At 44.9% G+C, this 14,164-nt stretch overlaps 1 protein-coding gene across 1 annotated transcript in view; it reads right to left on the bottom strand.

The window, feature by feature from the left end:
- The window catches only part of LAMA5 (laminin subunit alpha 5), a 122,740-nt gene that overhangs the window by 48,134 nt on the left and 60,442 nt on the right, over positions 1-14,164 (bottom strand). The window contains exons 7-18 of the mRNA XM_072633357.1: positions 8,608-8,723; positions 8,015-8,133; positions 7,378-7,468; positions 6,918-7,052; positions 5,904-5,966; positions 5,333-5,473; positions 4,931-5,068; positions 4,207-4,341; positions 3,512-3,646; positions 3,129-3,266; positions 2,155-2,207; positions 1,461-1,560 (exon numbers count right to left, since the gene is read on the bottom strand). Of these exons, the coding sequence (XP_072489458.1) occupies positions 1,461-1,560; positions 2,155-2,207; positions 3,129-3,266; positions 3,512-3,646; positions 4,207-4,341; positions 4,931-5,068; positions 5,333-5,473; positions 5,904-5,966; positions 6,918-7,052; positions 7,378-7,468; positions 8,015-8,133; positions 8,608-8,723 (1,364 nt within the window). The remainder of the gene's footprint in view (positions 1-1,460; positions 1,561-2,154; positions 2,208-3,128; positions 3,267-3,511; positions 3,647-4,206; positions 4,342-4,930; positions 5,069-5,332; positions 5,474-5,903; positions 5,967-6,917; positions 7,053-7,377; positions 7,469-8,014; positions 8,134-8,607; positions 8,724-14,164) is intronic.

The following is a 14,164-nucleotide window of genomic DNA, read 5'->3' as shown; positions in this document are numbered from 1 at the left end:
TATCCTATCCTGCCATCTGCTGCTGAGAACTGGAAGAGTTAGAAAGTACTCTGCTCTCTGTTAGTACTTGCTGAAGAGAATAAGAAATAGAGAAACTATGCTCTGTCCTCTATCATGATTTGCTGCTAAGAAGAAGAAGAATTAAGGAAAAGATAGAAGATATTTCTCTGCACTGCCACTTGTTCTTTCTGGAAGGCAGAGAAGGAAAATAATCCTATAAAAAAGCAGGGATTTTTGAAGTTGGCAAAAGCCAACTTGAGAATAAGGGGCATTGCCTTCAAGTCATTGGCTCAGTTTAAAGCTGAAGATTATGGCTATTGCAGCTGCTGTTGAGGAGGGAGTCCCAGACAAATAAAGGCTCAACTTCAAAGAAGAGAATCTAGAGGTTCAACAAGTCCAGATGAAACATAATGACCATTAAGGTGTTAGTTAAGCATTAGCCAAGCATAGCGTGGGGCATCTCAGCTTACCTGTAGAAGCATCTGTTTGATATAGAAGCTATTCTCATCAAGGAACTTTCTTGGAAAGTTCATGAGACAGAAAGAGGACATCTAAGTCTCCAGTTCCATAGTTGGGAGAGGCCTAGGCCAATTGTGTTGCGGATGCATGTGCTTTAATGTCCTGGGACTTTAGCTGCATTCCTAGGCTTTCCACAGACACTGTGTGCATTGGTGGGAGAGTGTAAATGGTTTATGGAAGGGATGTTATATAATTACTAGGTACTTGCTTTGCATTTTCAGTAAATGTTTTGGTTAAGATTATTAATGGCTAATTTGTTCATGGGAAATGCACTGGTGGGGGCTTATGAGATAGTGTCAGCGGAAACAGTTGACAAGAGTCACTCCCTAGTACTAATTGGAGTTAAAGTAGTAGCTGCCTGATCACCTCTCTGAGGAACCACGCAGAGCTGCCAAAGTAGGTACAGGTGGAGTGAGTGAGCCAGAGCCAGTCTCAGCCTATGGAGAGAAAGATCTGGGGGGGAGTGAGTGGGGTCTGTGTCATATCTGGGCTAAATAAAGAAAAATTTCCTAACAATTAAAGTTAGTCAAAAGTGAACTGTAACTCATTGGAAGGGATAGTTGAAAAAGCACTAGGGAAACTTCATGACTGCCTCATGAAGTTAGAAGCTTCCTTCATTACAGTATTCAAAAGGAGACTGGATGGTGACAAGGATGTTATAGTACAGATGTGGATTTTACCAAAGTACTGGCCAGATTGGACATTCTCTAAGGTTCCTTCCAACTATGAGACTGGTGTGCCTGAAGAGTGTACTGTACATACCAGCAGCTCCTAAAGACCAGCTAATGGTCACCGTGGCCAATGTGAGGGGATGGAAGAGAGAGGCCAGGTAGACAAGGACAGACAACGTAGGTGGTAAACCCCTTATGGCCTTGTCCCAGGCTCCAGAGTAGATTCCACTCTCCCTCCCCACCAACTCCCTGGGAAGCACAGAGACTTACTTCTGCAGCCGTAGGGGTTAGCTGGGCTCAGGTTCCAATAGAGAGGCTTGCACCTATCACATCTTGGACCCTCCACGTGAGCCCGGCACTCACAGGAACCCTGTGTTTTGGAGGGAGGAGGAGACAGTCAGAGCACTTGCATGCTCCACTCAAAACCACCAAGTAAAAATATTACCACCACTCTCAATTATCCTTATACTAGGAGTAGGGAGCTGTGAGCCCGCTGAGTTTTGATTATTTAAACCTGATATTCAGACAACATATTTTATCTTCCTAGTTATGCTGTGCTAAAATTATTAAAGTTTTTATTCCCTGAACCAAAACCAATCAAAACTGGGATGGGAAGAGGGAAAAACCATCCTGATATTAATATTTTGCTTTGGAAAATTCATGTGCAGATAATGAAGAGTAGTTAGGCCCTAGATGACCCTCAAATTACAGCAGTCTCAAACTCTAACCCAGAGTCTAAGGGGTTCATCAGGACACCGCTGAGAAGGCAGTGTTCCCCTCCTCCATTACATGAATTGGCAAACTGAGGTCCAGGAAGGACCCTGCGCTGCGGACACATAGGAAGAGGAGCATACAGAAGCTTTGGAATCAAGATCTCCCAATACCTAGCCCTGCTTCTCCCCCGCTGCTCCAGCTATATACAAATCCCCATCCTGGGTTGAGGTCAGAACACCAGTAAATTTACCTCAGAGAGAGAGGAGCTGGCTGAGGCCTGGCCAGCTGGATCACATGAGCCAACTATAGGAAGAGAAACAAAGGAAAAATGGGTCTCTGAAGCACAGGGAAGGTACCAGGGCCCCTGCAAGGAAGAAGGGCTTCCTCCTCTCCAAAACTAATTATTCCTATCTTTGTCTTGGAATCCCAAATCATGACTGAGCCACGTGGTGCAAAGTGGGTTGTCTGGACCTGAGAGGTCAAAAACATGGCCCTTTCCAAGTGCAGGCAAAACAGATTAAAATATAATTGGGCAATACTTAACAAAATAAAAAAATAAAGTGAAACACAGATAACATTAAATTTTAAAACTAAGTTAATATGCAGCCTACAGGGAAGTGGGCTATGGCCCTTCATGGAAGGTTTACCCTTTAAGAAAAATATACATCCTGTTATCTCATCAAAGTGATTGAGGAACTCAGGAAATTGATTAGAGGCCCTTCTGGTCATGCCTCCCAAAATGCATGACATCTTATTTATAGGTTAATGGTGAATCCTGAGGGATGCCTGATAGGCAACCTGTTGTTTAATTCATTTTGAAAATAATAAAATTATATTTCTCTTAAATATCTTTTTAAAAATACAGCCTGCAGCAATCCTAATGAACAAGACAGTGGCCCCTGTTTTCATCTGAGTTTGACATCATATGGGGTGCTTTCAGCACATGTGTGTGTACAAACAAGTGTGCTTCACTTTAGCCTATCAATTAATAAATAGCATCTGAGTCACAAAACATACATGTAGATAATGAGTATCCTTCAGCAACCCTACATGCAAGGATACAGACACACAAACATGGGTAAAACATGTTACATTCCCCAGGTGAAACTAGTGATCACACATGCACACACATGCACACATATGTGCACACACACGAAAACTGAGCTAATTCTGGGCCCCAGTGGGCAGAGCTCATTACATTTAGGAGGGAAGGGGCAGACCTACCTTCACAACGGGGGAACCCGTAGGTGCCAGGCACACATGCATCACAGTGCAGACCAGTCACTCGTGGTCGGCAGTTGCACTGCCCAGTTTCAGGGTCACAGGTGGTGTGGAGGGATCCAACCTCAGAACAGTGACAAGCTATAGACAGAGAAAGGGACACATTCAGTCTCATTACCTCAATGCAAGGCCCTCTCATGAATGCTCTCTACTTTAGACTGGCAGAGTAGGGCAAATGGGAGATGTTCCCATTTTATAGATGAGGGTAAAGAATAAAATCCTATTCTTCCTCCCCCTAGGGGTAAAGTGTAAGAGACCCTGGGTTACTGGGGAGGGAGGTCCTTGGGGAGTGGAAAGAAGGATGAAGGGAAGGAGGATCCACTCACGGATACAGTTGGGGAATCCATAATAGCCAGGGGCACATTCCTGGCACATAGACCCAGCATAGCCAGGCCGACAGTGACACATTCCAGCTCCACTGCATAACTGGTCCAAGGAGCCCCGAGGATCACAGGAACACACTTAGAGAGGAAAGGAAGCACAGGATACAGACCCAATGAGGTTGTGGATGGCTACATTTTGTTCCAAACTCCTCACTCTGGCATTCAAGGTCCTTCATAGTCTGACTCCATCTGTTCTTCCTTATGTCTAGAAACAGGGCCTTACATCTAGAAAGCACTTAATAAATGCTCATAGTGTAGAATCCAAGCCTTTCTTCATGATGTTCTCCAAACCCATTACACATGTTCCTGTCTCTTGGATTTATCCCACACTTATCTTCCCCCACCTCCCATATACACATGTACCTCTAATCCTCCATTAAACTGCCCATACTTCAAGGCATGGCCTTCTCCCCTGACATCCTCCAGTTCTCTCTACTCCCCCTTTCCACACACTACATGCTCCTGCTGCTAACCAGGTACTATCTCATTTCTTTCTCAACACAGGTGAGTGCATCCCCCTACAATTCCCTCAACCTCCCAGGATATTTCCCTGGTTCCCTGATTTCCTCAATCCCAAGACCTCTAATTCCCCTCATCTTTGACCCTGGAGCTCCCAACTGAGCTCCTGTTCTGCTAACCTTGACACTGGGGGTAGGAGTGGTAGCCAGCTTGGCAGCGGTCACAGTGCAGTCCATCAAACTCAGGGCGGCAGAAGCATCTTCCAGACTCATCACAGCCCTCAGGCAGAGTCCCTACAGGGCTACAGCCACATACTACAGGGGCAGAGAGGAACTGATTACAACTCTACCTGAAAGACTCTTCCCTAGGCCTGCCCAACTCCCTCTAGTCTCTGGGCCCTGAACTCTTTCCCTCTCCCCAGTATTGCCCCTCAGCCCCGTTGGTCTATGATCCCAACTACCCCCTCCTCCCTCCTAGACTTGGAAAAGGGAGTCCTAGGAATGGCCTCTAATGCCCTTCAAATTTAAGGGGGCTGTGTTTGACACAGTGGTGTCAGGGATTTAGGGGTAGAAATAGGCGTAAGTGTATCCTGTGCTTAAGTCATTGAGAGGTATGATGGAAAGAGCATAGACCTGGAATCAGAAGCCCTGATCTCACATGCCAGCTTTAAAACTAAACTTGTGAACTCAACCAGGCCAGTGACCAACCCATACCTCCATTTTTTAAATCTGTAAAATGGGAGCAATAACGTTTCCTGCCTCCGTAGGCTACTGTGGGGAAGTTGTGCTAAAGAAATGTGACCCAGGAGGATCAGGACGTATGTGTGCTGGTACGGGATGTTGCATGTCTGGGTGGACTGCTGGTGTGCTATGTGAACATGAAGCCTTGGGAGGGGCAACTTACACTGGCAGAGTGGATAGCTGAAGTAGCCAGGGGCACAGCGGTCACAGGCAGGGCCCTCGAAGCCAGCACGGCACACACACTGCCCTGTCTCATTGTTACAACTGCTACCAATCTGTCCAGGCCCGGAGCACTGGCAGGCTGGAGGAAAAGCAGAAAGACTGAATAAACAGGGGGACCCTTCAGACCCCAAACCCCACCCATGCACCTTCCCTTGGGGATGAGAGACTCTGGGACCTCATGACTGGAAGACATCCCTCTTTAAAGGCCCCAGGGTCACATTTCTACCACCTCCACTCACAATGAGACCAACAGCCAGAGCCTCCCTCAATGTTCCTGGATTTGTCTTGTACTGAGGGCAAGGGTGGGAAACCCAATTAGGGAACACTGAGCTTAGACACTCACGCAGGCAGCCTGGTCCATAGTATCCTGGGGCACACTGCTCACAGTGTACACCCTGGAAGTTGGGTTTACACACACACTGGCCAATGAATGGGTCTTTCCGGCAGGCATTTCCCAGGGTCCCAGCAGCGCTGCAGTCACAGTCTGGGGGAAATTGGCAGTGAGAAATGTTTGCACATGGCCTCTCCTATCCCTCATCCCTCCCTGCCCCAATCCAACTTGGCTCTAGCTCTTCACTGACCCTGCCTCTCCAAGGGACTTTCCTTGAAAAATCCCACATGGATACTATCTAGCATGTCCCCAGAACTTCTGCCCATTGCTCTGCTTAAGTGGTAGTTGGGAGCTGAGAGACCCCCAATGGTAGGGGCTGTGTTTGCCCCTCAAGCTGGTAGCTCCCCAACAGCATGGCCATTTCTATACCCCAGCTTCTAGGACAGAAGTGGGCACAGGAATTAGAGGAGTGTATGACCTTCTCTGGGCCCCAGTTCTATCTGTGGAGCTCTTTTCCAGATGCACAGGGAACTGAGCCTCATAGAAGAAAGGGGGACAGGGGTTATAAGTATTAGATACTTACTCACAATCTGTCCAGCGGGAAGCACCTGTGCCCCAGTGTCATTGTGGGAGAACGAGGGCACAGCTAAAGGATTAGAGGGAAGAGACATTTTCAAGTCACATGGATGCCCCAGCTAGGTTTCTATCTCTCACTTCTTAGAGGCTGTTGGTTACCTTTCCATTCACCTAAAAGGCCTCACTCCCCTACCTTGGTCCTTTTTCTTTGGAACCATTCTAATTTCACATCTAGACCTAGCCTCATCATCATATACAGACACTATCTACTTTCTCTAAATTGGGTACACAGCCCTCAACTGATTACTCTCAGAAATCCAGCTCATATCTAGCCCACCTCTCCTAGAAAGCCTTCCTAGATTTATTCCAACTACACACCAACCTATTATATTACCACAGCCCCAGGCTCACAAATTCACCCGCTGGTAGGTCAGCTGTGCTTTGGTCGTTTGGTCAATGGCTGCATTTGTGATTCCCAGACATATGGCACTCCTGTTCCCTGGAGGCCTTAGTGAGGAAGAGGTTATGGAAGGGGAGAGCAAAACCAAGAAAGCTATTGAGTATAATGCTCCTGATTTGCTCCAAAGATTCAGGGATGGGAGGAGGACTTCACACAGACTTCTGTTCTCAGAAAGCCCATCATGTTTTAGTTTATAAAACCCTGGGACTATAAATAGCTGCTGGATGGGGAGTAATTTCAGCTCTCCCCCTAGCGATGTGACCTTAAGTCACTTCACTTTCCAGGCCCTTGCTTTGTTCCTCTATAAATTGAGGAAGCTTGATTAGATGAGCTTAACATTCTTCCAGCTCTCACATAAGCTCATTTGAGATGGAATAAGATTATCAATCAAGGGACAATTATCTGCTTTATCCAAAGGATTCAGTCCAGGGGTCCTTTACATTGCAGCCCCAGAGTACATAAAATAGGACTTAGGTAAAGAAAGGCATACTTATAACTGAAACTTCAGGAAGTGGTTTGCCTCTGATCTAATTCCTGCTTCCTCCAGGTCCTCATACTCACGATAGCAGTGGGGGAAATCTGTGAACCCCTCAGCACATGCATCGCACCGCTCCCCTGTGTAGTTGGGTTTGCAGTAGCAACGGCCAGTCAGGTCCTCACATGTCCCATCTGTGAAGTCTGACTCACAATTGCAACCTGGAAACAGGGAATGGGACAGCTGAGAGGTAGCTAGAGTCCCAGAATCATTCCCATTCTCCAGGAAGCCCAGGGAAAGGAGAGAAACTCCACAGATCCAGGTTGGACTATCAGAAGAAATAAAAAAGCCTCAGTTCTACCACTGTGTGACCCTGGGAAAGCTGCTCTCTGGGCTTCAGTCTTCCATCCTGGGAAAATGAAAATACTCCCCCCTCCCTGCCCCCAACCTTCCCAGGACTTCAGTGTACATACAAGTAACCTTGATGGGACATCTGGGGCAAGAGGACTATCTCCCCTCCCATCTGCCAGTGCAGAGCCTACTTACGGTAGCAGACATAGGGGGAGTCAATGGGATGCTCAGGTGACCGATAGTAACCAGGGACACAACGCTCACAGTTGATACCAGTTGTGTGGTGCTAGAGTAGGTGAGGGAGGGAGGGGAGGGGGGAGATGGGAGGATGCTTTTTAGCTGGTATAATAGCATGCCTAGCCTGAGACCCTGTGGTTGTACTACCTATGATCCCACTTCTGAACAAAAGTAGAGCAGTCTGAGTCTTCCCCCTTCCAGTACTTAGCAACTTATACCTTACTCTCAATAACAAGGCAGTCCCTTTCCTCCTGGGGACCTATGGTAGCTATCTACTGACTCCTGTGTGTAGTACAGGAGAAAGAGTCCCCTATTCTTGGCACCAAAAGACTTGAATTCAAATTTTGATTCTAACACTATCAACCTCACAGGGCTGCTGTGAGGGAAAGAGCCTTGAAACCTTCCGCAATAATATAAATACAAATTATTATGACTAGCTGTGCACCATTGGCAAGTCAGTGACCCTCACTGGACCTCAGTTTCCTCATCTATAAAATGGGGATTATAAGACTTTATCTGCTTACAAGGGGCAATATGTTTATAAAGGTGACTTATTGGTATGGTTAAGATGTTTTGGCTGGTGGCATCAGTTTACCTGGCAGTCAACACAGACACCTCCACCTTCGTAGACATTGTCCCGGTTCTTACTAGCTTTGTGCCGATCCACCTCTGAGTCATAGTAACAGTCATGTGCATGCCCGTGACAGTTACAGGCTACAGAAAAAAAAGATTGGCTATATTATAACCCTGTACAACCTACCAGCCTCTTCCCACTGTGTGTCCCTTCTCAACCTTCTAAGCCCCCTTGTCATTTTCCAGGGCAGCTTTTCTAGGTGAGGTACAGGGTTTAGACACCTCTGTCTACTACCTGATCATGAATTAGACAAGTAGTAGAGAAGACCCCAGTGAGAAGTCAGGATACCTGGCTTTGCCACTAACAGGCTGTGTTACTTTGAGCAAATCATACCCTTATGTTGGGCCTTTATCTATATGCCCCTCTGACAAATAGGATAAATATGCTGGTCTGAATGCCACTTAAGGATGATGATAACAAAATCATCCCCTGAGGGCTGTGTGAGCACACCTATTTATAAGTCAGTATGTGCTTGCACTGGGTAGGTACAGTCTACACATGTACACACACAGGTCGGTACACGTCTGCAAGCAGGGCAGGGTGGAGATACTCACACTGACACTCGTTAGCACTATCCATGGTGGCAGGTTTCCAGGGCAGTTGGTTGAAGCCAGGACAGCAACGGTCACAGGCACCTCCACAGGTGTTGTGTTGACAGGCACACTGGAGCCTGAAAAGACGAGGGTTGGGGATGGAGTTTAGGGAAAAAGAAAGGTGAAACACAGGGAAAGGACCACGAGGGACTCAGTGCTCTAGCAAGCAGGAGGCAGGAAACATCAACAGTTCCTGTTTGACAGGTTCACAAGACCTAGAGCTGGAAATAATTGTCTGGTCCAGTGGTTTCCAAACTTTTTTTGTTTATAGCACAGTATTCTTTGCCATGTGGAGCTGTGGGTACCCTGAACATCTATGCTGGCAACATTGTAAGAGAGTCAGGAGACTGGTGTATGCACAGTAATCAGCAAAGTGCAGTCAAAAGACAGAAGTCACTTATCACTCAGTTGGACACACTAAGGACCCAGGTGGGTACTTCTCAGCTCCTTACAGATGGAGTAAGGACTAAACAGATGGGATAAGTGCACCTGGAGACAGTACATTCCCACGAGCAATGCCGAACTCTAGAATCTCTCTAGCCAGTCACTCCTAAATTGAAAAACAGTCAAAATACATAGGCAGTTTTTGGAGGAAAAAATCCAAGCAAATCAATGGCCATGTGAAAAAACACTCTAAATCACTAATAATAAAGGAATGCAAATTAAAACAATGCTGACTATGACCTCATATGGGCATCAGACTGGCAAAGTTAACAAAAAAGGCAAATGACAAATACTACAGGGTTTGGGGAAAACAGATACATTAATAAACTATTCGTGGAACTGTAAAGTGGTCCAGCCATTCTGGAAAGCAGTTTGGAACTATGCCAACTCTTGACCTAGCAGTGCTGCTACTAGGTCTATACCCTAAAGAGATCAAAGACAGCAAAGGACTCATGTAGACAAAAATATTCCTAGCAGCTGTTTCTGTGGTGGCAAAGAACTAGAAACTGAAGGGGTGCGCATCAACTGGGGAACAGCTTCTACATAAAGGTGATGGAATACTACTGTGCTATAAGAAATGATGAAGAGGATGGTTTAAGGAAAACCAAGGAAGACTTGTACAATGTGAAGTCAGCAGAACCAGGAGAATAATTTATATAAGGACACCAATACCATCAAGATGACTTTGAAAAACTGATCAATACAGTGATCAATCACAATTATAGATGATTCATGATGAAACACGCTACTCATCTCCAGTTAGAGAGGTGACAGACTCAGGGACACAGATTGAGAACTTTTTCTTTTTGACACAGTCAGTGTGGTAATTTGTTTTGCTTGACTATACATGTTTGTAATGAGTTTTGTTTTTTTTGCTTTCTCAATGGGTCAGGAGAAAGAGGTAGAAGGAAGAGAATGCAGACTTGAAAATAATATAAAACTGAATTTTAAAAAAGAATCTTTCTTGAAACTGATTGCTGCAAATTTATAATGACCAAGCTTGTCAAAATTATAACGACCAAAGAAGATACATGAGAATACACTTTCCTCCTTTCTTTACAGGGATGAATGAACACTTCATACAATGTCAGAGTTGAATAATGTTTAAATTTTGCTAAATTATTTTTCTCTTTTTATTCTGTGTTTTATGGACTGACTCTTTGGGAAGGGGGCAAATACATTAGAAAATGTTCTATAAAAACAAGTGATACCAATAATTAAAAAAAAAAATCTCCCTCTAATCAATTTAGTCTAGGAAAAAAATTGAGTTCAGAAGAAACCAGGTAGCAGGTCAGCCTAAAAAACAGACATCAAGTGAAAGAATGTGACCTCAGACTTGACAGTGGGGCCCAGAATCCATCCCTTATATATTCTAGATCCAGAAGAACCTACTGAAGTTTGTCCCTCAGCCTACACATAGCAATTTCTCCTACAGCTTAAAGACGTGTTCTTGAGAAATAGAGTGCTTAGCCCCATGAAAAGCAAATGCCTCCAACATTAGCCTTCCCTAGGACTAATCCCTAGGAGTCAGGAAGGTCATTAGACACCAAATCCTAGACAAATGTAAGACCAGACCCCTCTCCTCCTTGCACTCTTTTAGAAGATCAGCCTGAGACTCAATGTTCAGGGGTGTTTACATTCACCTACTCCACTCCCTAGACAGTCATCCCCATTACCATGGAACTAAGCAATGAAACCCAAGCTTGGTCCTTGGTTTATCCATCCATAAAGCAGAAAGCAAGAAGGCAGCCCATAATCTCTACTTCAGAGAGGTAACTGCTAATGATCCTGGACATTGAGAAGGAAGCTTTCCTTTGCTCCTGACCCAAAGTGGTAGATCCTGCCTTAAGCTACAGGAGGTGTACAGAACCTTACAGCCCCTTGGAGGGTTCCCAGGGGCTCCAGTTACAGGCTAACCCACTCAGTTTAGATTCTGTTCCTTCGAAGCCAACAGCTGCTGGGAGTTGAGCTTCTACATCTCTTGGTTTTGAATCCAAAAGCATCCTGCTGAGGATGGGAGGCAGCCAGAGTCCTGGGAAAAGATGGCCCCATGACACTGGGGCCAATACAGAGACAGAATTTCTGTTGGCCCCAGAGGGGGAAGCCCACTCACTCAACAGAACAGCTGCAAGTTGATGAGGAACTGACACTCAGAATTTGAGCTAATGCTACCTGGCCTGGGGGTGGGAAGTATTTGGGTGTAGGGGGAGGAAGTATCAGTGGAAGATACTATAACCTTTCCTAAATCTGAGGGTTAAATGAATCATCCATTTAAAAAAAAGCACCACCCACACTACAATGAAAGAAATTATCTTCTATAAACCTCGAGGGTAAATGAACTGGCTGAATAATTATTTTGTGTTCCGGTTGTAGGAACTACTTTCATGTTGTATATGAAGTATGGGATAGCAAAAGAGCAGGCAACTGGAAGACCTGGATTCGAATCCCAGCAGACCTGCATTCGAATCCCAGCAGACCTGCATACACGGCAAATCCTTAAGCCTCTCTAAACCTCAGGATCCTCACCTGTAAAATGAAAGAGTTGGATGAGATGATTTTTGAGATATTTCTCTGCTTTAAGATTCTAGAATAGTTCCGCCTCCTTGATTTAGGCCAATGAAGGAATGATGTCTAGTCAGCCAAGTGATTACACAGGAATGTGAGCAGAGCAACCCAACCTTGGCAGTAGTCTGGAGGCTGCCTGATTGACTGAGAATGATTTAGGACAGTAAATCAATGAACAAGGCTGGTCCAGGTCACCTCTAATGGGGAGGGGAAAGTAGAATCAAAATAAAGTGAATAGGACTCAGAAGTGGAAGGGACCTCAGACATCTTCTAGTCTAACTGCTCCATTTCACTGAAGAGGAAACTGAGGCCCAGAGAAGTAACTTAACCAAGGCAACACATGGTAAGGATCATGAAATTCATAGATCTAAGGCTCAAAAGGGATCGACCCCCTCATTTTATAGATAAGATAACTGAAGTCCCAAAGGGAAGGGGGCTTGCTCAGGCTTATCCAGGTAGTGAATGGCCCAGGCAGGATCTGAATAGATATCCAGCACTCTTTCCACCATGCCACACTGCCTCTCCAGAGGGTAGCCTCCTGGGATTTTCATAGCTTGAAGGAATCACTTCAATAATTTATAAGCATAAAGAAGGAATTTTGGTGTCTGAGATGGAATCATAAGATCACTGGATCATAGATCTAGATATGGAAGACAAAGTTACTGGAAACCCTCATCTCATGCAAAATTTTCAAGGTATTTGTGTCCTTTGGACCTCAGTTTTCCAATCTGTAAAATAAACTGGTTGTAGGTGCTTTTGAACAATCCCTTTCAGTTCTAAATCCTATGATCTCCTCATTTTTACAGAGTAGTGAACAGATGGAATGGAAGTTCCCTGGGAGATGGGGGAGGTGTGTTGGTTCTTTCTTGTCTTTATATCTCTAGCACCTAGCATAGTATCTGGCACACAGTAGGTGCTTACTAAATATTTGTTGATTGAGTCCTAGCAAAGTTATGAGGTAATGGTATATGGGCATTCTGGAATATAAGACTGCATTATCCTTAGGGGATCCTACAGAGCCCAAACCTTACTAGAGAGGAGCTCTTAGAACTTCATCCTATTTATATGTCCTGTGACATTTAAAAAGTACAAAATGTTGATATGTGCACTCCATTCATGTACTCCAACAGGTGTCTCCCTCCCTCCCATAAAGAAATATTCCCAGGCCCATTCCCTTAACCTGGAGAATCCCCTCTCCAGGGTTTTTCCTTTCCTCCCTCCTTAGCCTAAAGACAAGCCTCTCTCTTATCCTCCCTGTTAGCTTCCTCAAGCAAGAGAGTAATAATCCAGAGACCATCTAGCTCCCCATATGTTGTGTTGGACAGAGGACAGAGAGTGGCCGGCAGCTTTCTGGTGATGTAGAAAGAGCATAGGTGCACAAATCTAATAATAATAGTCTGGACTAGATAATCTCCACGGTGCCTTCCAGTTCTGAAGTGTAACCCCCTAAACCATTATAGTAATAATTCTCCCTCCCACTTCAATAAATTTGTCTTAATTACTTGTATCATTTTCATATCACGAATTACAAAGTTGCTTTGAGGGATCATTTCACACTGCTTACACTGAGGCCATGGTTACCTCAGATGCTGAAAAGGCTGATTATACCTGCAGAGGAGCTGGTGAGCTCCAGACCCAGAGAAGATACGGAGCCCAGGAAATTTAGCTAAACTGAACAGTTTAGAAGTTAGCCCCCACCCAACTAGCTAGATAGAAATCTTATACATGCACTTCTAATTACCTCATGCTGGCATATTATTTCTAAGCTGATTATATTCTTTTTCCTTGTGAATGACTTGCTTAAATCAAAGTTGACTAGGATACAGTAAAGGGAAAAGGAGGGGGTCCTAGAGCTGAGCACAATGATTACACAATGACTGTGGCAGTGACCAAGAGAATGTGAAAAGGTAACTAGTGATAAGGTAAGAGGTCTGAAGACATGGAATTCAAGCATATCCAGGAGTCAAGAAGGTCAAGGGAATTCAGTGATTAGAGATCAAGTGAGGTCCAGAAATCTATAAAGGAAGAAAGCTCTGGGGTCAAGGACAAGGTTCCCTGAATCTGTTCCACAGAGGAGCCAGCATCCCCAGAAAAACTGAATGTAATCAATTATCAGTGAGGCCCCGGGTCAGATTCCTTACACTCAAGTCATTTGACAAGGATTTTCTAAACACTTACTATATATATGCTGAGCAATGGGGACACACAAAAAGGCAAAAGTATACCCTGTCCTCAGTGAGCTTAAATTCTGATGGGAGAACAACATGTAAATAACTAGGTACATTCAAGATAGGCAGATAGACAGAGAGATAGATAGATGGATAGATAGATAAATAGATGGATAGATGGATGGATGGATAGACAGACAGATGGATAGACTCACAGACAGACAGACAGATGATAGATAGATAGATAGACAGACAGACAGAGAGACAGACAGACAGACAGATGTTGAAGAATACACAGGAGGTAATAATCTCAGAGGGAAGGGAACTACCATCTGGTATGA

This window comes from Notamacropus eugenii, chromosome 1, assembly GCF_028372415.1.
Source record: "Notamacropus eugenii isolate mMacEug1 chromosome 1, mMacEug1.pri_v2, whole genome shotgun sequence".
NCBI lineage: Eukaryota > Metazoa > Chordata > Mammalia > Diprotodontia > Macropodidae > Notamacropus > Notamacropus eugenii.
Note: the sequence above shows the minus strand (reverse complement) of the source record. Positions and strands in the feature narration are given on the sequence as shown.